This window comes from Littorina saxatilis, linkage group LG11 (genome assembly GCF_037325665.1).
Source record: "Littorina saxatilis isolate snail1 linkage group LG11, US_GU_Lsax_2.0, whole genome shotgun sequence".
Taxonomy (NCBI): domain Eukaryota; kingdom Metazoa; phylum Mollusca; class Gastropoda; order Littorinimorpha; family Littorinidae; genus Littorina; species Littorina saxatilis.
Genome location: NC_090255.1, coordinates 4,295,362 through 4,317,366, shown reverse-complemented (window position 1 = coordinate 4,317,366; position 22,005 = coordinate 4,295,362). Strand labels below are relative to the sequence as shown.

Below are 22,005 nucleotides of genomic sequence, written 5' to 3'. Positions count from 1 at the left end.
CAGAGTGAACTATTGACCTTTTGACTAACACCCGCTTTGTTCGTCTAAACTACTCAGAGTGAACGATTGACCTTTTGACTAACACCCGCTTTGTTCGTCTAAACTACTCAGAGTGAACTATTGACCTTTTGACTAACACCCGCTTTGTTCGTCTAAACTACTCAGAGTGAACTATTGACCTTTTGACTAACACCCGCTTTGTTCGTCTAAACTACTCAGAGTGAACGATTGACCTTTTGACTAACACCCGCTTTGTTCGTCTAAACTACTCAGAGTGAACGATTGACCTTTTGACTAACATCCGCTTTGTTTGTCGAAACACTCTGGCATCCTGACTGCAAATAGTGTGGTTTCTATGTCAAAAACCCTCCTCAGTAATGGATATCATCTTGTCATTAATTTAGTGTTAGCAACAAAGAGAGGGAATTAAGGAAGGGGGGGGGGGGGGGGGCGGGGGGAAGAAAGGCATACAGCAGGTAGACAGAGAACTAATCTGTTTGGCGAGTAATTCTACAATGAAACAAACGGCAATAACCAAACTTCTCATTTTCGGGTTTTTTACATGCACTACACACTTTTTTTTTATATATAAATAAACTGATCAAAATGGCAAATCCAAGCGACACAGCTTCAGATTTGAAAAGAGCATGTATATTTCAAATGTAACACTCCTAGAGCATGTTGGATTTCTAATTCTGCTGTACAGGTGCGGGTCACGGAGGGCGTGGGGGAAGAGGCTCCGCCCAGAACGCCACAGGCCACGCCCACGGCTCTGTCTTCCATCCTTCCACAAGGGGCTGCAGAGGCGGGGCCACAAGTGTCAATCAACTTGACGGGCGTGGCGGGGGCGTGGTCTACGTGAAAGTGACAGGCACCCTGCACAATGACGGCACAGTGCGATGCAACGGGGAGGCAGGCTCTGGGGGAGGTGGAGGAGGCAGCGGGGGCAGCATTCTCCTGGAAGTGGGACTAATCAAGGTATAGTTGTAACAGCTTTTCTACATAACTGACTTTTTATGTGTGAAATGTTGAATTGTAATGCCCAATGCTTTTGGTGAAGCGCCACGAGACTACTGTCTGGAAGTGATTAGCACTGTGTTATCATTATTATTATCGTTTATATTAGCAGGAGTAGTTGAAATAGTAGTATTTACGGCTTAAACAACAATGAAATCAAAGCTTTTGAAAGCATTCCAGTCCTTTTTCAAAAGCCTGCTGATCAAAAGGGTTTGAAAATGTCATGCATGAACTTTTTTGATTGCTAATACACAAAAATTGAGATAAACCCTCAATCAAACTTTTGTCATTGGTGTTGCGATTTATTAGTAATCATAATGTCAGTTGTGTAACTAGCTGCAGCTAGGTATGGATAGATGCTCAGCCAACATGTAACATCAGATCTCAAGAGGCCGTCTCTTTTCTGTTACAGGGCTATGGAAGTTTCCAGGTGACTGGCGGAGACGGGAGCAAGTTGTCAGGCAAGGTGGGGGGCGGGGGCGCAGGAGGGAGGATCGCCATGCACTTTGCACACAACAAAACCTTTGCCGGTGACTTTGACGCGTACGGCGGTCTGTCTGACGGAGGGCACAGTGACGGTGGGCCTGGGACGGTGTTCTTCTACCACACAGGTAAACAGGCATTGACATTTGTGACCCTCCACCACGGAATGAGTCGCATGTCATCTTTGCATGATTTTCATATTTTTACATTTTTCTAAAGAGTTTTTAGGCTCTATCCAGTGGTGAAAACCGTTTTAGAAAAGAGCGAAAACGGTTTGAGTTATAAGCCTGTGACTAAGGTGACCCTCACACTGTTACCAGACACTCCCCGGACTTATATTAAGCCTAGCGCAGAACCGTGCGAGATGACATGCGACTCATTTCGTGGTGGAGGGTCACATTTTGTCTACCGCTCTGGAATGTTTAAGCTGAAGAGATTTAGACACCCAGAGTACACTTGTTTGCATGATTTGGCATCTTTTTAGTTTTTTTCAAGAAGAAATTGCGGGATGTGATAGACTGGCGGGGGCTAAGGGGGAGGGGGGGGGGGCGGGTCAAGCTTTCAATTTTTTTTTTTTTTTACAATTTCATAATTTCATGATCTTATGTAAGAGTGTGAAACTTGAAGTGAATGTGACTTGATTTTAGGGAGACGAGTTGTGTTGCCATCCCAAGAGAAGAAAGGTTTATGGATGGAGCGTTGTACAAAAAAAGGATATTTCAAACATTCACCAGATCATTGACCAACGGCTCCTTAAAGTGAACAAGCAAACCAAACAGACAAATACAGTCAAACCTGTCTCTAACGACCACTTCATCTTACACACCTAATTGTTTGTCATTGAACGGGGAACTATGTTTAGGAAAGAACCTCGTTGGGGTTTCTTTGGGGTGGTCGCCAGGGCACATTCCACTGTAATAACTAGAAGTTGAGCAATGACAAATACAATTTTAGATTCAATAGCATTTGGGTTTTATCCTTGCAAACTAAATTTGTGTTGTGCTGTATTGTGTTTTTGTGTTGAAAGTAACGTTGCTCTCTTGGAAACACCAGGGTACAAGCACACGACGCTGTTGGTCAACAACATTGGTGTTGTGTTGTGCTGTGCTGTGCTGTGCTGTGCTGTGCTGTGCTGTGGTGTTGGTGTTGGTGTGATGTGGTGTGGTGTGGTGTGGTGTTGTGATGTGTTGTGTTGTGTTTTTGTGTTGAAAGTGACGTTGCTCTGTTTGAAACGCCAGGGTACAAGCACACGACGCTGGAGGTCAACAACATTGGTGTTGTGTTGTGTTGTGTTGTGTTGTGTTGTGGTGTGGTGTGGTGTGGTGTGGTGTTGTGGTGTGGTGTGGTGTGCTGTGGTGTTGTGGTGTGGTGTGCTGTGGTGTGCTGTGGTGTGGTGTGGTGTGGTGTGGTGTGGTGTGGTGTGGTGTTGGTGTGATGCGGTGTGATGTGGTGTGGTGTGGTGTTGTGGTGTGTTGTGGTGTGTTGTGTTTTTGTGTTGAAAGTGACGTTGCTCTGTTTGAAACGCCAGGGTACAAGCACACGACCCTGGTGATCAACAACATAGGGCGAGGTCCGCGACGTGAGCAGAACGTGATAGAGGATTACACAGACCTAGAACACGACGCTGGTCGCGCTTGGTTTCTGCCTCACCATGGCAACACAGACTTTACCGGTAAGTGTGTTTTTGTGTTGTTGTTTTATTTTTGCAAATTATGAAATACCGCCCTGATATGGCTCTTCGTGGTCGGCTGGGCGTTAAGCAAGCAAAAAAAAAAACCACAAAAAAATGAAACACAATTATCTTCCTTTCTCTCCTCCTCTTCCTCCTCCTCCTCCTCCTGTGGAGAACTGAAACTTTCATAGGTGGTGAATAGAACTGCCAGTTCCATATGGCCATGAATGGCAGACATTCTTGCCTTGAAAGAACTCAGTATTTTAACGATGCACAAGAACAAGTTTCATTCATTCCAAAATGCATTTGATAATTCTTGCCTTGAAAAAACTCAGTATTTGAACTATGCACAAGAACAGTTTCATTCATTCCAATATGCATTTAAACCATTATTGCCTTGATCAAACCGCAGTATTTGAACTATGCACAAGAACAGTTTCATTTATTTCAATATACATTTGACCATTCTCGTCTTGCTGTTTACAGTCAACAACAGCTATCACTTCAACGAGCTGCAGATGTACGGCGGGGCTCAACTAGCAGTCCTCACCGACCCGCCAGGCTCTCCAGCCTCTCTCCTCTTTGACAACATGATTGGCGACCGCACCGGAGCCATCCATGTGGGACCCAACCAAACCATGGACCTGCAGCGACCCAGCATCGACCTTCCTTTCAGCGTCCACGTCTACCGAGAAGGATTCCTAGGCCTGGCTCCCGAGACCACCATCCACAATGTCGACATTTTTCTCAACGGAACACTCGCCAACGTTCGGAATCTGACGATCCACCACGGCGGTACGTTGTGGCTGTTCCGAGACGGGCGCACCGAAAACGAACCAGCCAGCTCGTACCAGTTTGAGGTGGTTCACGTCAAAGCTGGTGGATTCCTTCACATGATCACTGACCCGGTTCGCGAACCAGGCATCAACTTCCGAACCATCTGGTTCAAGATTGACGGCGGCGGCTTAGCCCGAGGGACCCATTTCTACGTTCACACAACCAACATGTCTGTGGATGCCAGCGGAGTTCTGAGCGCTGACGGCTTAGGGTATGAATACAATGACGGTGGGCCTAAGGACGGTTCCTGGGTCAGACAAGGGGTCAATGGGGTCATCAACGCGGGTCAAGGTCACACCAAAGGTCGTGTAGGCAGCGGAGCGGGTCATGGTGGCAGCGGTGGCAGAGCTGGTGAAGGTCAGTGTTCTGTTGTTGTTGTTGTTGTTGTTGTTGTTGTTGTTGTTGTTGTTGTTGTTGTTGTTGTTGTTGTTGTTGTTGTTGTTGTCAACAATGCAAAATAATCAAATGTTGACATACACATTTCAAGAGAAATGTCACAATGTTCACGTGTTTATCAGAAAAAGACAGCATAGTTACATATACAAACTTGGTGTCATAAAAAGTTGCGATGCAAACTTTCAACAGAATTAATTAACGAAACAGACCAACAGACTGTCATTCTGACACACGGAAAGTTTTCTCTATGTTACATGTATTTATAGTTCGTATTTTACTTGACTGCTTTAGTGTTGAGCTCATTAAACCAATCATCATAGTCTATGTTTGTGGCTTGTAAATTATTCTTCGAGTTTTCCGGTTTCAAGTCGCTGAAACACTGAAAAAAACTGAGAAAAAAACTGACGTGCCAAGGTTTTGTTTCTATTTCCTTACATATGAGACTATCCATCCATCCATTATTCCATTATTCCACCCAACCATACATTCATTCATCCATAATTCCACCCACCCATCCATCCATCCATTCATCAATTTCTTTCCCCGTACTGACTCTTCCATTCTCTTCATTCAGACGGTGTCCAAATCGGCTTCCCCTACGGCGACCTCTACGAACCTACACTCTTCGGCAGCGCAGGGGGAGGAAGGGGAGGGGGAGCTGGAGGGGGGCGCATCTGGCTCAACGTCACCAACACCTTGCTGCTTGACGGACGGGTCACGGCCGGCGGGTTGGACGGCAGCGTCACTGACGGAGAAGTGGGTGGAGGGGGGAGCGGAGGGAGTGTGTGGGTGCACTGCAACACTCTCACAGGCTACGGCGCTCTGTTGGCTAAAGGAGGACGCGGGGCTAACGGGTCGGCGACTTTACCTGGAGGAGGGGGTGGTGCAGGTAAGATTGCTTAATGACATACGATACCGATACTTGCAGTTGCACAGTCTAGCTGGTGGTCACCTTCCCCATATTTTTCTACTGCTGATATGTCAAAGTCCCTGAGACAAACTTCGATAACTGCATGTTTTGTATTCAAATTTATTATAAACATATCTTAATTACTGTATTGTGAAGAGCACGGTTTGCGACAATAACATAAAGGAAAATGTAGAACTATAATTATGATACATGTGCCATGAATTAACTAGAGCCGTCTTCTAAAATGTTCCGATTATTTTGGATTGGGGGGGGGGGGGGTAGGGGGGGGGTAGGGGGGGGGGGAGGGGGGGTGTTGAAGAAGAACGGTTGCAACTTTTTGTCTCGTTCGCGTTCGTTTTATTGAGGCTCGTCTATGTCCACTTACCAGAGATATTTCTTGAGTGTTAACACAATTACTGTATATCATCTCTGTCCGATGTCAATCTCTCAGGGGGAAGAATAGCCCTCAACTTCTACAACAACAAGACGTTCAGCGAGTTTCGCTTCCTAGCCGCGGGGGGAGGTGGAGGGAACAGCAACTGTAGCGCGTGCAACAAGACCTCTACGGGGGGCAGCGGAGGTCCTGGAACAGCCTTCATCTATCACACCATCTACAATCATCGCTCTCTCATCATCGATAACGACGGAGCTGCGAAACCAAAAGAGAAATACATAGCGTGGGACGACATGCCTCAGAATGAAGGCCGAGCGTGGGTTCTGCCAGTGTCGGGCCTTCATCGTTTCTCGGCTGGAAGCTACAGGTAAGATTAAGCTTTAGTTATTTGTGTTGGTTGTTTGGATTTGTTTGAGTTTCTTGCTGTTGCTTGTTTGGTTCCGTTTGAGCTTTGAATATTGTTGGTTGTGTGTGTGTGTGTGTGTGTGTGTGTGTGTGTGTGTGTGTGTGTGTGTGTGTGTGTGCGTGCGTGTGTGTGTGTGTGTGTGTCTGCTGTTGATCCTTGTTGTCTGTGACTGTCACTGTATGGTGCAACGCAACTCAGAAAGAAGAAAAAACAAACAAGTTTGCATGTAATAAATTTTCTTTGATATTTTTCGAAGTAAAAACTGTTCGCTTTGTAATACACCCTTTCCTAATTTATATGCATTACAGATTTGAATTTGAAGAAGTTCAGATTCGCGGCAACGGCCACCTGGCCTTCATGCCACCGTTACAACAGGAATACCTACAGCTCCCCACCAGCGACGTGGACCTCTTCAACTTCAACGACCACCTCAACATCTCCACCAACCTCACCATCTTCTTCAAGCACATGATCGGCGACAGAACGGGAGCGGTGCATGTGGGCGACAAACAGACGCTGGACCTGGAGCGCGAAGAGATCGACCTGCCGTTCAGCTGTTACGTGTACAAGGGAGGCTACCTCGGCCTAGCCCCAATCACCTTCGTTCACGGCGTTGAGATCCACCTGGCTGGGGTCTTGGCCAACATCTTCAACGTCACTCTGCACCACGGAGGCTTCCTGTGGCTGAAACACGGGGGGAGGACATTGGGGGAGGCTGAGAGTCGGTACAGGTTCGAGGTGATGAGGATTCAGGACGAAGCCAGAGTCAACGCTACCACGGACCCCATCACGGAGCCAGGGATCACCTTCACGCTCCGAGCGCTGATCGTGGAGGGCGGAGGAATACTGCACGGCACCAAGATCACCATGACAGCGGTGAATATCACGGTGGACGCGGGAGGCAAGATCGCTGCGGACGGACTTGGGTACCGCCCGGAACACACCAACGCCACACACGGGACTCTCTCCCTCCACGGCGACGTCAACCCAGGCATGCCCAAACTCGCCGCGTCTTCGGGGTCAGGGGCGGGTCACGGCGGAAGCGGAGGTCACGGTGCCCTTGACCTTGCCCTTGGTGCAGGCTTCGCGTACGGCGACCTCTTTGAACCAGACGTGTTCGGCAGCTCAGGCGGATCGGGGGTGGGCGGAGCCGGGGGAGGCAGCGGGGGCGGAATGATCTGGATGAACGTCACGGGAGTCATCTACATCGACGGCGAAGTCACCGCCCACGGCTCAGAAGCTCCGCCCACATCGGGAGGAGGAGGGGGCAGCGGGGGAAGCATCTGGATGTACAGCGAGCTCCTGAAAGGTTACGGACGTATCTCAGCCAACGGCGGAGCGGGATCCAACCTGAGTTCAGACCCGGGAGGCGGAGGGGCCGGGGGGCGCGTGGCTCTCTACTTCAGACACAACGAAACTTTCAGCAGCTTCAAGTACACAGCTTACGGCGGAGCGGCAGGGAACACAACCAAAGCCCAGAACGGCGGCGCCGGAACAGTTTTCATCTACCACCTCCTGGAAGACCATCAGACCATCATCATCGACAACAACGGACTGCTGCCGCCCACTGAAGAACACATCATCGACAGCTACAACGACCTGAGCGGCGACAGCTGTCGAACCTGGATTCTACCTCAGTCAGGTCGACACTTCTTCGCCAACGGCAACTACAGCTACGCGTTCGACGAGTTGCAGATCTACGGGAGCGCTCACATGGCTGTTCTTGTGGAACCGTTCCCAGCGCCGACAGATCTGTTTTTCCGTTACATGATCGGGGACCGAACAGGAACCGTTCACCTGGGTAATCAACAGGTGATGGACCTGGAAAGACCTGAGATCGACTTGCCCTTCAACGTACAGGTGTATGCAGGTGAGAAAAATTGAATTATATTTAGACTTTGTGTGTGTGTCTGTGGTTAGCTCTGGCATCCCATTTTGAGCTCTGGTATCCCATTTTGAACTGGAGTTAACTTTTGCTTTCGTAAACCTGCCTGACTGAAAATACGAACACAGAAGCATTGTCACAGAGCAGTAGACGCGCGGCATCGTTATTGATAAACATCCTAACCGGTTAGGAATAGAAGGCTAGGAGCAGAATTTAACTTACACTAGTTCAAACTTGTTCATGAGTGATGACAACATTTCTCGGCATTCGTCTGATATGGTTTTGTGGACGACTATGCTGTGCTGATTTTAATTCGCAACAGGTGATGAAAGTCATCATGTTTTAATATCGACAACAGGGTATGACAAAAATGCTTTTGTTCTCATATTATTTACAGCTGAGGGCGTATAATTTAATTTTATGTCTAGACTCTAAGTCTCAAGCTAATGACTGACGTATTTTAAAACAAGTCAAATCGCGAAGTCTGACTACACAACTAGAGAACAGACGCAGATAATTAGACTACTCCAACGAGGTCTTTCCTTGGACTGATGCACGGTATGTCTACAGAACCAGAACTGTACGCACAAAAAAAGTAGACTACTGCAACAATATATTTTACTGCACTGATGCTTAGCATGTCTACAGAACTAAAACAATGCGTATAGAAGCAGACTTCTGCAACGATAACTTTTACTGCACTGATGCAGGGTATGTCCACAGAGCTAGACACAAAAAGTAGACTACTCCAATGATATTTCTTGCACTAATGCAGGGTATGTCCACAGAGCTAGACACAAAAAGTAGACTACTCCAATGATATTTCTTGCACTAATGCAGGGTATGTCCACAGAGCTAGACACAAAAAGTAGACTACTCCAATGATATTTCTTGCACTTAGCGTACCATGTACACAGAACTGCAGAACAGACACAAGGAGGTATACTACTCAAACGTTATATTTTCTTGCACTTAAGCATATATTTGTACCTGTCTGTAGGCGGCTACCTGGGTCTGGCCTCAGTGACCATCGTCCACGGTGTGTCCGTCTGGCTGGCAGGCGAGCTTGACCACGTCCACAACATCACGCTCAGACACGGAGGCCAACTGTCAATCAAGTACGGAGGCCACACCTCCAGTCAGCCCTACAACTCCGCCCACTTCAACTACATTCGCGTCCAAGACCGTTCCATCTTCAAAGCTGTGCGCGACGACTTCACTGTCGATACAGGCCTGGTGTTGACTGCTGACTACATCCTTATCGAAGGCGGTGGCAACCTCTTTGCTACCAACTTGAGTCTTGATGTCAACACTCTCTCCATCGACGACGGGGGGAGTCTGCATGCTGACGGTTGGGGCTACACACCCGACACTCCTACAACCAGCTCTGTGCATGTAGGGGCTGGAACCAGCAGCTCACGAGGTTCTTCAGGCGGAGGACACGGGGGCAGCAGTGGCTCAGGAGCTGGAACCAACACAACGGGGATCCCGTACGGAGACTTCTTCAACCCTGATGAAATCGGCAGCGCTGGGGGCGGCTTGGACGCCGGAGGAAACGGCGGAGGTCTCCTCTACATCACCGTGAACGGAACAATGTGGCTGGATGGGGAAATCCGAGCTGACGGAGCACACGCGGTTGCTGGTTTTGGCGGAGGAGGGTCGGGAGGGACGGTCCACCTCACCGTGCAACACATCAAGGGCTTCGGCAACATCACAGCCAACGGCGGAGATCAGTACCCAGGAGGCGCAGGGGGAGGAGGGTCTGGCGGGAGGATCGCCGTCAACTTCTGGCGCAATGAAACGTACAGGGGAACCTTCCAGGCTCACGGAGGATACGCCAACATCACTGCCACCACAGCTGAACCAGGAGGACCTGGGCCTGTCTTTCTCTTCCACGAAGGTCAAGGCCACAAGACTGTGTACGTCCACAACAACTTCCTCCACAGCAGAACCGTGGGCAAAGTCACCGACTTCTCCGACCTGTCTCAAGACATCTTCAAGGCCTGGATCATCGAGCAGGACACGGACCAGAAATACCTGGACGGAAACAACCGCTCCACCACCTTCGACGAGCTACAGATCTACGGCAACGCCCACCTGGTCGTTCACCCCCAGGATCCTGACGCGGGCGTGGTTCTTCACTTTCGTCACATGATCGGGGACCGCTCGGGCGTTCTGCACGTTGGGCCTGGACAGGTGATGGATCTCAAGCGTGACGTCATTGACACGCCCTTCAGCAGCTACGTGTACCCCACGGCCTACCTGGGTCTGGCACCTGACACCAACATTGACCAGGTGTTTGTACAGGTAAGGATTTGTTGGACGATAGGCTTGAACGCTTTTCATTTCAAAGTCAATTTTCTCTTTCTCTTCGAAATATTCTTCACGTTTCTTGGATACGGCTATTTTCGGTTTGGGTATGTGTAATAACATTAATGTTTGTCGCTTTCTGATCATACTGTTTAGGTTTGTTAACCTTATTGAAGTAGGATTTGAACTGTCTTTACAATTAAAACGCTGTACTTGTGAAATCTTTTTTTTCTAATATATATCTCTAAAAAGTTATAATGCAAATAACTTCTACGTGCACGTTAGGTAAGAGCGGAAAAAATTCAGCTGTAATTAGTTGACTGGAAGTCTTACTGAAAGCTTGCCATTCTTCGCCAAGAAAAAGGTTTCTACACGTAAGAGTGGTAAGATATTCGTTAAGAAAAAGGTTTCTACACGTAAGAGTGGTAAGATATTCGCCAAGAAAAAGGTTTCTACACGTAAGAGTGGTAAGATATTCGTTAAAGGCACAGTGCAGCTCACAGCCTTCGTTTTGCGTTTTTGTTGCAGCTGAGTGCATTTACAGTTCAAAAATCCTCCTATGGTAGTAAAACAAACCCAAAACTACCCAACGACGACATCTGTGAAGCTCGACAGTTTCTTGTTCACGCGAGTGCATAAATTAACCTAGTTATTACGTGGTGTTTGGTCGGAGTTCGATTCAACTGAGTGATTCCGGCCTCCATTTTGTTTTACACAAACTCATGATGACGTCTGACATAGTTTGCTAAGTGACGTGTCTTTTTGTGCATGATGTGGTGATCTACCTGATCTAAATTTAGATCCAAAAATAGGTCAAGACCAGCCGGGTCCGAGTACGAAATTAATTCGTAAAAAAATCGCAGTTCTTGACTCTTTGGGTGCAAGTCAATGAAACTTGGTAGTTCTTCTAACGGATAGCTGCCTGAGGTATGCCTAAAAGCCCCAGGGGCTCCGTGCACCTGGATTTGACAAGTTCAGTACCTTTAAGAACAAGAATTCAAGCAGGCTGGAGATGGCGCAAAATGTGACTTGAGCTGCAGTGCCTTAAACGGTGAAGTTGTTTTTGCTTTTGCATATCGATTAATAATAAATTGTGCAGCTGAAATGACAATATTGTTTTGTTGATTTCTGTTGTAACCCTTTTTTTTTTGTTTTTTGTACCAGGTTGAAGGTATTGTAGACCACATCCACAACCTCACACTCATCGCTGGCGGCCAACTTCGTCTCTTCCCGACCGGCTCTACTGGCTCTGAGCCGCCCCTCACCTACACCATCAACGGCACAACTGTGGCCAAAGCTCGCTCTTCTATCAACGCCTCTGCGCCCTTTGCCCCCGGATTTACATACGACCTGAATTTTGGTTGGCTGACAGTAGAAGGGGGCGGGGCCATACGCGGCAAGGACCTATCAATCAAGGCGATTGACGTGACGGTGGATGACGGGGGCGTGGTCGACGTCAGTGATGGAGGCTTCTTGGCTGAGCTGGGACCAGGTACGTGTGTGCTGACATTTCTGGGGCTGGTTGGTTGGCTATTATTTTGTAAAGTTCGAACAACCAATATGAACAGTGCAAAATTAGGTCCCTGTTAGCCTGTACTTTGACATGTCCTCATTTCCATAATATACACACATGTGAAAATATGGTTTAGTTATGACATGGTGATCTCTCTCACGTAAGTAGGATAAAATATTGTATTGTTTTTTTACTGTCTGTGCGACTGCCAGCTTTTATGTACACATGTGGTCAATTAGAACAAAACACAAACAAATGTAAAAGATGTAAGACTGACAAAAGAAAATATATCGATTGAACAATGGATTTCCCTTCTTTGAGCCATGTGACGTCAGAGGCCGACAAAACTTTATATTTAGGTGGCCAGCCAAGACTTCAAAATAGTGCATGTTTGTGTGCGTTCAATCATAAAAACTATAAGGAATTCTAACCAGAATCGATCGATACATAAAATGTTATTTGTATTTTTGACCAAAATATGACATTTTACACGGATCTCGACAGTCATTGTTCACCTCGACAGTCATTGTTCACCTCGACAGTCATTGTTCACCTCGACAGTCATTGTTCACCTCGACCGCTCGAACACGGACCGTCTCGATCTGTGTAAAATGTCATATTTTGGTCAAAAACAGAAATAACGTATGATATCATAAAGACATATGATTGTCTCTGTCACTAGCCCCAGGCCTACCACACCGACTGGGCAACAGCGGAGCATCCCACGGAGGAACGGGTGGGCGAGGTCAGTGCGACGGGTACGTCACGTGTCGTCTACCCAGAAACCATCCGTACGGCGACCTCTATCTACCCACACACTACGGAAGCGGTGGCGCTGGCACTACAGGTGGAATAGGTCAGCAAAATGTTCATTAAATACCTTTTTAATGACAGTTTTGTTGAGACACATGAGAAGAAACTTATGACTACTCTAAGAGTGTGTGAGTGGACATTGTAATATGTACGTCTCTAGACTTTGATTCTCAAATAAACATACTTTCCAACTGTGGTTATCCGTTGAAGAAGTGTCATTGTTTCTTTCATTTTTTTCATTTTCATTACTTTATTGTCCCATCGCTGGGAAATTCGGGTCGCTTCCTCCCAGTGGAAAGCTAGCAGCAACGGAGTCGCGCTACCCATGTGTTTGCGTGTTTAGGTGTATTCAACCACCTGCACTTATGGCAGAATGACCAAGGTCTTTTACGTGCCATTGTGATGACACGGGGGTGGGACATGGCTTCCGTCTCTGGGTCTGCACATAAAGTTGACCCGTGTCCATCCCGGCCCGAATTCGAACCTGCGACCTTCCGATCACAAGTCCAGTGCTCTACCAACTGAGCTGTCTTGTAATTCATTCTGAAGTTTGGTATATTTTTCGTCGATGGACGACGGCTGATCCGTGTGCATGTGTTGACTGTTGCTCTCAAATCATTTAGATCATTTGATCATTTATAGATGGTGGAAGTTTTATGCTGAATGCAAATGTTTTGTTTTAAGTCCAATCTATCATACTTTCAGTCGGTAGACGATTGTTGATGAATGCACATGTTTTGTATTTAATTGTCAAATCAATCATACTTTCAGGTGGCGGACGACTGTCGCTGACCGTTGCCCACACACTGACAGTGGACGGCTACATTCAGGCCAACAGCAGGGCCGCCAAGAGCGCTGACCACACGCTGACCACTGACCACACGCTGACCAGTGGGGGCAGTGCCGGCAGCATTGTCATCAACACCGTCAACATCACAGGTCAAAACATCAAGAAATTCCACACATTATTGAATGTCCTACGTTTTAGTTATTTACAATAGTAGAAATCCAAATAACTTTGAAAGGTGAGCTCATTTTGTGCGAACATAATCTTTTTTGAACAAATTGGAAAAGAAAAAGTCCCAATACTGAGATTGTTCCTGTTTAGCTTCCTCTCCATGCTATTGGTCCAAGTGGTATTTTTATGTAACCGTGTGCCGAAACACTACGATCACCTCGGGAAGCGAAGTGCAATCAAACAGTATTGAAAATGTTAGGGCTAATTTCTTAGCCCTATAAAAACTGTTATGCAAACCCGAAGGTTTCCATGAACATACAGACAATCGGAAACCACCAGACCCCATCACAAACAGAACTCTACAATCCACTGGTGTTGACTTTTAAAGGCCAACAACTCGGGTGCAGAGTCTGCTGTAAAAGGAGCGGTAGCCTCCCCTGTCACATTTATAATGCGCTGAATTGCAGAAAAAGATCCAAACTAGATAGACCGTCTACGTTAGGAAATCAAGAATTAAAACAAAGAATGCTTTATGGAACATTTAGTAATTTACTGACAGCATTTTTAGAGACTGTCTACATGTTAAGTTAAGTAACTAACAACTGAAACATGCGCTAGAATATTGACCTGCTGGGAAGTAAAGTAGCTAGACGATCAGAAAAGCAATGATAAAGAAATAAAGACGTATCCCCGACGTTGGTTTCTCTCAAAGATGGAATCAGCAAACGCTGTCATAAAATGAATGACGCACAAAGGAAGTGACGGAATGGTAGTGTTGTGTATTTCATTGTTAGCAATCTGATAACAACAAAAAAAGGGGGAGGGGGGAATAAGCGCTCTAATTGCATACAACATGTGTAATGGAGTCAGTGAGAGTTATGCGGAACCCGCCTCCGGGCACCTGAGAGAATAACAAGCATTGACATGAACAAACGACTTTCATCCTCAAAAACAGTCGCTCGGAGGATGAAAGTCGCTTGTTCATTTCAATGCTTGTTATTCTCTCAGGTGCCCGGAGGCGGGTTCCGCATAACTCTCACTGACTCTATTACACATGTCGTATGCATTTTGAGCACGAACTTCCCTTTATTTATTACAATTTTTAATATAGCTCTGCCTCATTTGCATTTTTTTAAAAAATTCTTTCTATTTTTAGGAAGTCACACAGGAGCCATCGAAGCAGTGGGCGGAGTCAGCGACGCCTTAAAAGGAGGGGGCGGGGCTGGAGGAAGAGTGGCAGTGTATCACTCCACCCACCACGCCATGCCTCCTTACCGCGGCGACTACCACGTGCACGGCGGACAGCCAGCGACCTCTAGCGGAGCCGAGGCGGGAGCGTCGGGTACTGTGTACATCTTGGACGAGAAAACTGGCAAATCTACTCTCAGAGTGGACAATAAGGTGCTGTGGGAGTTGTTTTTTGAGAGAGATAGTCTGTTTTTCGTTTTTTGTTAAGAAGTTATTCACAAACAATAGCAGAAATCTGTCCGAGAATATGATCTGATTTAAAAGGTCACCTTAGTACAATTTTGCAAAGCATGGAAACGATCGTCTGCAAAAGCAAGTCGTGTAACAGTTACACATTGTTTTTGCTCTGAAACAGATGACAAAGCATATCTTGAATTGTTATAGAGGTACACGATTTACGCAGACTCTTGTCTTGTCAAGCGCGAACGGTTGGTTATTTCAGGGAACATGAAGAACATTATACTTCAAACTGATTTTTTAATCAACCGATGTATTGACGGATCGATCGATTGATAGATTAATTAATAAGTTAACGAGTCCTTTAATGGATTTTCCTGATTACGTGATTGATTATTTGACTAACGACAATTTTTTCCACGCGATTGATTATTTAACTTATGACAATTTATTTTCTTTCATATAGGGTCACAAACCCGTGGCGGAACAAGACGACCTCATCAACATAGGCCGTCGTCTGGATTTTTGCTCACCCGCGTCTACCCACAGCAAGAGCAAAACATTCACTGCGACGTCAGGGTTCACTGTGACCTCCTCGGCCAATGTCTACAACTACAACAACTGGCAGATTTCCTGTCAATACGCGCCCAACTCGGCAACAACCTATCAGCTTCACTACCTGTTCGACCAGACCCTCAAGGCTGACACTGACCAGTTCTTTCTGGCTGCCAGTAGCTCCACCACATTGACCCTTGACCTCAAGGGAGATTACCGCGTGAACAAGGTCAAGGTCTTCCCGAACTCTCTGTACCCTACCAAGTTCAATGTAAGTTTATCTCTTGCCGAACTTTTCATTTTTGTTATTTTTATTTCACCAGTCTTAAGTTGATTGTTTTGGCTTTCATCCCTTGTTCACCCATTTGTAAAAACTTGGTTTTGAAATGTTATAGATACGTCCTTTTACAGGGAAACCTGTCCGGTCAATTTCCCCTTAGTCTCTATTCAACTGTGCTGGCAAGTATATTAGTAGATGTGGTTCTCTTTTATTAAGTCTCGGTAGAATGATTTTTTTAAATAGTTTTTTTTGTATTCATGTACTAAAAGACTGTGTACGTCTGCTTATTTAGGTGTCTGGAAGCACATTTTCAGGAGAGAAATTTGAGATCACCAGCAACTACGTTGTACCGGAACTGCCCATCAAGCAAGGTTCTTACCTTGACCTCCCTGTTAACCGTGACCTTTCCGTGCTGACCCTTGACCTTACCAGTCTAGGATCATGTCAGACAGCATATGCCTCCCTCTCGGAGATTGAAATCTACGTCGGTGACACGTCACCCGAACAAAGGTGACCATTTTTAAACTTGTATTTTTTTTAATATATTTTTTTTAATCGTTTGTTGGCAAGGCTTAGATGCACACAAGCTGTAGCATGAAGAATTGCGATATGTGAAGAAAAAGTATTTATTGAGTCTACATGTATGCACAACGAGGAGTTTCATAATCTAGATTAAAGTGTTCTACTCTCAACACACTTTCTGTAACCAGTTCTCAACACAGTGAGACTTAGTACATTGATCTACCAGCAAAAGTAAAACGCATGGTAAACTTGCACTACGTGTAGTTTTTAAATTGCTGATATGATTGGTGATAGCTTTGGTATTGACATCAAACCTCGTTTATTTATTTATTTTGTAAAGAAATGGGGTTTTAACAAAGGGACAGCACGTAACTTTTTGAGAACACTTTGTTCATGTCGAACTGTGAATTCTGAGTTCTAGCAAAACGGTTTACACTGTTAGTCGCTCCAAATGTTTCAGGTACAAGAGAGACGAGCTTCACGGAGCCAGCACGTGGGTGTCTCTGGACGCTACACACAGGAGGTTTGAGTTCCATTCTGTGCACGTGCTGGGGGGTGGTCACGTGGTATTTGAGGACGGAGCTGACCAGAACACGCCTTTCTCCGTCGACATTGACACCCTGTACAGCGACAAGACAGGTCGGTATCTTGCAAATGGTCGGGCAGTCAGTGCATCATGAGTGGCGAATTTCAAATCCTGGTGCTTTAACTCATTGTCTCCTAGGTACGGATATATCCGTACCCACTCATATGGCTCTATCTGACCAGATGTGGATCGATATATCCGCTCAGACTTTTAGCTTCAGTCGCTTCTTGTAACGTCGATCTAACGCCTGCATTCCAGCGTGTTGATACACAGTTCCTTCACAGTTACTACAATTCAGAGTGACCTAGCTGCTGCAGCACAGCTGGTCTCGGCTAAAAATAATTGGTCAACATAGGTGGGGTATAAAGTGTTTCAGTTATTGTTTCTTGGAAGCTTCATTAAAGCCTTTGACTGCCAGAAGAATTTAGTTAGAGCTGTCAATAAAATTCATAACAAAGTAAAAAAAACAATTAGACCGTAACTGAGAAAATGGTCACCAGTGGAGTAAGTCATCTTGCTACAATTCAACGGACACTATACAGCGGTTGTTTCCCTTGTCAGAATATTGAATATTTAATGATACCAAAAACAAACGTACCATATACGTATTGTGGCAGTCAATCGGTTATACCCACCTACATATTTATGAGTGAGCCCTTACTAGCTAATACACTTTTGTGTTTAATATTTTCTATAAAAAGAAGCTTTTTTATTACAAGGTCATTATTTAAATCGTTTGCAAATTTCTTTGACAGAAACACCACACGCACTACGAAACGTAGGTCTAAAGTTTATTCAATTCTAGTCTCGCAAAATAACGGTTCTTGCCAGGCATCTTGCTGTTTGCACATTTCTTTTACAGAAACACCACACGCACTACCAAACATAGGTCTAAAGTTTATTCAACTCTAGTCTCGCAAAATAACGGTTCTTGCCGGGCATCTCGTCGCAGTCCTCTTGTTTCTCATACAGGATTAATTCTTAATAATTTAAAGGTCCATGACAAAAGATTGTCCGTGGACTTAATAAACCCGACAACTACCTTAACGACCACAAATGTGTCATGGCTTTGTTTTGCTTAGGGTTTCTTCACGTGGGCTACAAGCAGAACATGAACATCAACTCGACAGCCATTGACGTCCCATTCAACCTGGTGGCCTATGAAGACACTCATGTCAAGTACCCGTCTCGCACGTTCTTCACTCAGACCAAACTCTCTTCACTGGGGAAGGTGAGGAGAAGATACTTTTCATTTTCTCATTACTTTATTGTCCCATCGCTGGGAAATTCGGGTCGCTTCCTCCCAGTGGAAAGCTAGCAGCAACGGGGTCGCGCTACCCAGGTGTCTGTGTGTTTAGGTGTATTCAGCCACCGGCACTTATGGCAGAGTGACCAAGGTCTTTTACGTGCCATTGTGGTGACACGGGGGTGGGACATGGCTTCCGTCTCTGGGTCTGCACATAAAGTTGACCCGTGTCTGCCCCGGCCCGAATTCGAACCTGCGACCTTCCGATCACAAGTCCAGTGCTCTACCAACTGAGCTACCGGGCCCCCATCACGAAGTTTACGGTGTAGCTTTGGCATGATACGATTCAGTGGTGTGGCTTTAAGTACATAAATAATGTTGTTTTGTGTGTGATAACGGTTATGGCCGCGGAGGTGAGAGTTAAGAAAAATCGTTGGTGTAGACAAAGATGTTTGCGTAACAAAGTCGTATGCACAAAGGTATTCAGTAAAGTAACAATTAACTGTTTCAGATTCTTACTTACGGCTTAAAAGTCATGTAGACTTGAACATTGTTATTTCGCAGCACCATCTTTGAATCCCATTCTTCCTTTTTTCAAAGAAATGCCCTTGCAGAGCGACACTAGCTCCTGGCTACACAGTTGTTGGGACGTTGGCCTAGGCACACTCCTCTCGTGAAAACAGTTCGGTTTACCATTTCAATCTTGCTGGGCTTTTAAATAAGATAAAACTATCCCTCCACTTCGTCACATACCAAACATGAACAGCCTGGGTGCTGTCTATGCACAGTGCGATGTATTGTGATTGATATGGTAAAAGTCGATAGTGGTTTTAATAAATTCTTTCATTCAATCAATCAATCAATCAATATGAGGCTTATATCGCGCGTATTCCGTGGGTACAGTTCTAAGCGCAGGGATTTTTATTTTTTATTTTTATTTTATGCAATTTATATCGCGCACATATTCAAGGCGCAGGGATTTATTTATGCCGTGTGAGATGGAATTTTTTTACACAATACATCACGCATTCACATCGGCCAGCAGATCGCAGCCATTTCGGCGCATATCCTACTTTTCACGGCCTATTATTCCAAGTCACACGGGTATTTTGGTGGACATTTTTATCTATGCCTATACAATTTTGCCAGGAAAGACCCTTTTGTCAATCGTGGGATCTTTAACGTGCACACCCCAATGCAGTGTACACGAAGGGACCTAGGTTTTTTGTCTCATCCGAAAGACTAGCACTTGATCCCACCACCTAGGTTAGGAAAGGGGGGAGAAAATTGCTAACGCCCTGACCCAGGGTCGAACTCGCAACCTCTCGCTTCCGAGCGCAAGTGCGTTACCACTCGGCCACCCAGTCACCGGTTATCAAAAATCCAACTCACACAGCAAGCTGTGAGGGTGTGGATGTTTGGTATGTGTGTAACTGGAGGGCTGGTCTTACACCCCATGTAAAAACCTGACCAGATCTAGGATGGTGAGCTTCTTCTTCTTCGTTCATGGGCTTAGACTCCCACGTTCACTCATGTTTTTAGCACGAGTGGATTTTTACGTGTGTGACCGTTTTTACCCCGCCATTCAGGCAGCCATACGCCGATTTCGGGGGATAGAATGGTGAGCCCAACTGTTCTTAGGAGGAAGAGTGTGCCTTTAAGAGTCAGTTAACTTTAGGAGAAAGACTGTGCCTTTAAGAGTCAGTTAACTTTTGGAGAAAGAGTGTACCTTTAAGAGTCAGTTAACTTTAGGAGAAAGAGTGTACCTTTAAGAGTCAGTTAACTTTGTTCCTGCAGCGTTCTGTTCGACTGAACGGCATTATTTCTCTCAGCGGTTATCACTGCTTTTCTGAATCGAGAGCCTAAGGGGAGTGGAGTTACACATCCTTTTGTCATCACAGGTCTCTGGCATCAAGGACCTCTACGTGTACAAAGGAGGTCAAGTTCGTCTTGGCAGTGAGGCTCGCCTTGGGGAGGTAAGCGAGGTACGAGAGGTGGCGCTGCAATCGCTGCATGTTCAAGATGGCGGAACGTTTGAAGTCGACAGCGGTCATCACACCAGTGACGTCACCATCATTGCTGACACGGTGAAGGTAAATGAGCTATGAACGTGGTTTTTTTCCGTGGTGCTATATCTGCCTTGCCCGATATAGAGTATATGCCTTTGACACTTATTGTTCGATTACAGACATGTAGAGTATCCTGCGAGATATCGTTTAAACTAAGGTCTGTTTTCGGTCTGCTTTCTCAAATTTTATCAGTTAAAGACATACGATATCGATTTAGAAAACCCCACGCAAGATGACTTTTTTAACCCTTTCTTTTGACGTGAAATGTCTGACATCAAAATTCATACAAAGTTCAACAAGTCGCGTAAGGCGAAAATACAACATTTAGTCAAGTAGCTGTCGAACTCACAGAATGAAACGGAACGCAATGCAATTTTTCAGCAAGACCGTATACTCAGGGGCGGATCTGGGGGGGGGGGGGTGCAATGGGTGCAATTGCACCCCCCCCCCCCCCCAGCGGGACAAAAAAAAAAAAAAAAGAAGAAAAAAAAAAGAAGAAAAATGTATCACCTGAAAATAGCACTTTACACGCTCAGATTGCACAATTTTGCTTCCTTTTTAAACAAAAATTCCGGGGGGGGCCTCCGGACCCCCCTAGCATGCTCGGCGCTTCGCGCCATCGGTTCGGCGCTTCGCGCCTTCGCTGATAAGATACAAAAAAAAAAAAAAAAAAGAACTTTGCACCCCCCCCCCTTTCAAAACCCAGATCCGCCCCTGTATACTCGTAGCATCGTCAGTCCACCGCTCATGGCAAAGGCAGTGAAATTGACAAGAAGAGCGGGGTAGTAGTTACGCTGAGAAGGATAGCACACTTTTCTGTACCTATCTTCGTTTTAACTTTCTGAGCGTGTTTTTAATCCAAACATATCATATCTATATGTTTTTGGAATCAGGAACCGACAAGGAATAAGATGAAGGTGTTTTTAAATTGATTTCGACAATTTAATTTTGATAATAATTTTTGTATTTTTAAATTTCAGAGCTTGTTTTTAATCCAAATATAACATATTTATATGTTTTTGTAATCAGAAAAGGATGGAGAATAAGATGAACGTAAATTTGAATCGTTTTATAAAAAAAATAATTTTGTTACAATTTTCAGATTTTTAATGACCAAAGTCATTAATTAATTTTTAAGCCATCAAGCTGAAATGCAATACCGAAGTCCGGGCTTCGTCGAAAATTACTTGACCAAAATTTCAACCAATTTGGTTGAAAAATGAGAGCGTGACAGTGCCGCCTCAACTTTCACGAAAAGCCGGATATGACGTCATCAAAGACATTTATCAAAAAAACGAAAAAAATGTTCGGGGATATCAATCCCAGGAACTCTCATGGAAAATTTCATAAAGATCGGTCCAGTAGTTTGGTCTGAATCGCTCTACACACACGCACGCACACACACACACACACACACACACACACACACACACACACACACACACACACATACACCACGACCCTCGTTTCGATTCCCCCTCTATGTTAATACATTTAGTCAAAACTTGACTAAATGTAAAAAGACGTGAGTAATGGCATCACCTATTAATTCTGTCACTTCTTCTGCATGTCTTCTGAGGATGTGACAAAGAATTTCAAGAAATAATAAGTTTGTCTCGGTGACTTGAACATTCCAACATTAAAAACAAATCGTAAAGTCACCACAAGGCTGTGAACGTAAGGCCAAAAAAAAATAGGTGTGGTTACGGTAACATAGCCAAAAAAAAT

General features: G+C 45.4%; 1 protein-coding gene across 1 annotated transcript in view; it reads left to right on the top strand.

The window, feature by feature from the left end:
• Positions 1-22,005, top strand: part of LOC138980650 (uncharacterized) — a 200,108-nt gene that overhangs the window by 25,232 nt on the left and 152,871 nt on the right. Inside the window, exons 23-39 of the mRNA XM_070353559.1 lie at positions 707-978; positions 1,430-1,628; positions 3,029-3,172; positions 3,659-4,366; positions 4,980-5,294; positions 5,767-6,076; positions 6,424-7,985; positions 9,001-10,307; positions 11,475-11,802; positions 12,506-12,679; positions 13,408-13,575; positions 14,751-14,995; positions 15,486-15,845; positions 16,147-16,364; positions 16,837-17,015; positions 18,045-18,193; positions 20,110-20,301. Of these exons, the coding sequence (XP_070209660.1) occupies positions 707-978; positions 1,430-1,628; positions 3,029-3,172; positions 3,659-4,366; positions 4,980-5,294; positions 5,767-6,076; positions 6,424-7,985; positions 9,001-10,307; positions 11,475-11,802; positions 12,506-12,679; positions 13,408-13,575; positions 14,751-14,995; positions 15,486-15,845; positions 16,147-16,364; positions 16,837-17,015; positions 18,045-18,193; positions 20,110-20,301 (6,830 nt within the window). The remainder of the gene's footprint in view (positions 1-706; positions 979-1,429; positions 1,629-3,028; positions 3,173-3,658; positions 4,367-4,979; positions 5,295-5,766; positions 6,077-6,423; positions 7,986-9,000; positions 10,308-11,474; positions 11,803-12,505; positions 12,680-13,407; positions 13,576-14,750; positions 14,996-15,485; positions 15,846-16,146; positions 16,365-16,836; positions 17,016-18,044; positions 18,194-20,109; positions 20,302-22,005) is intronic.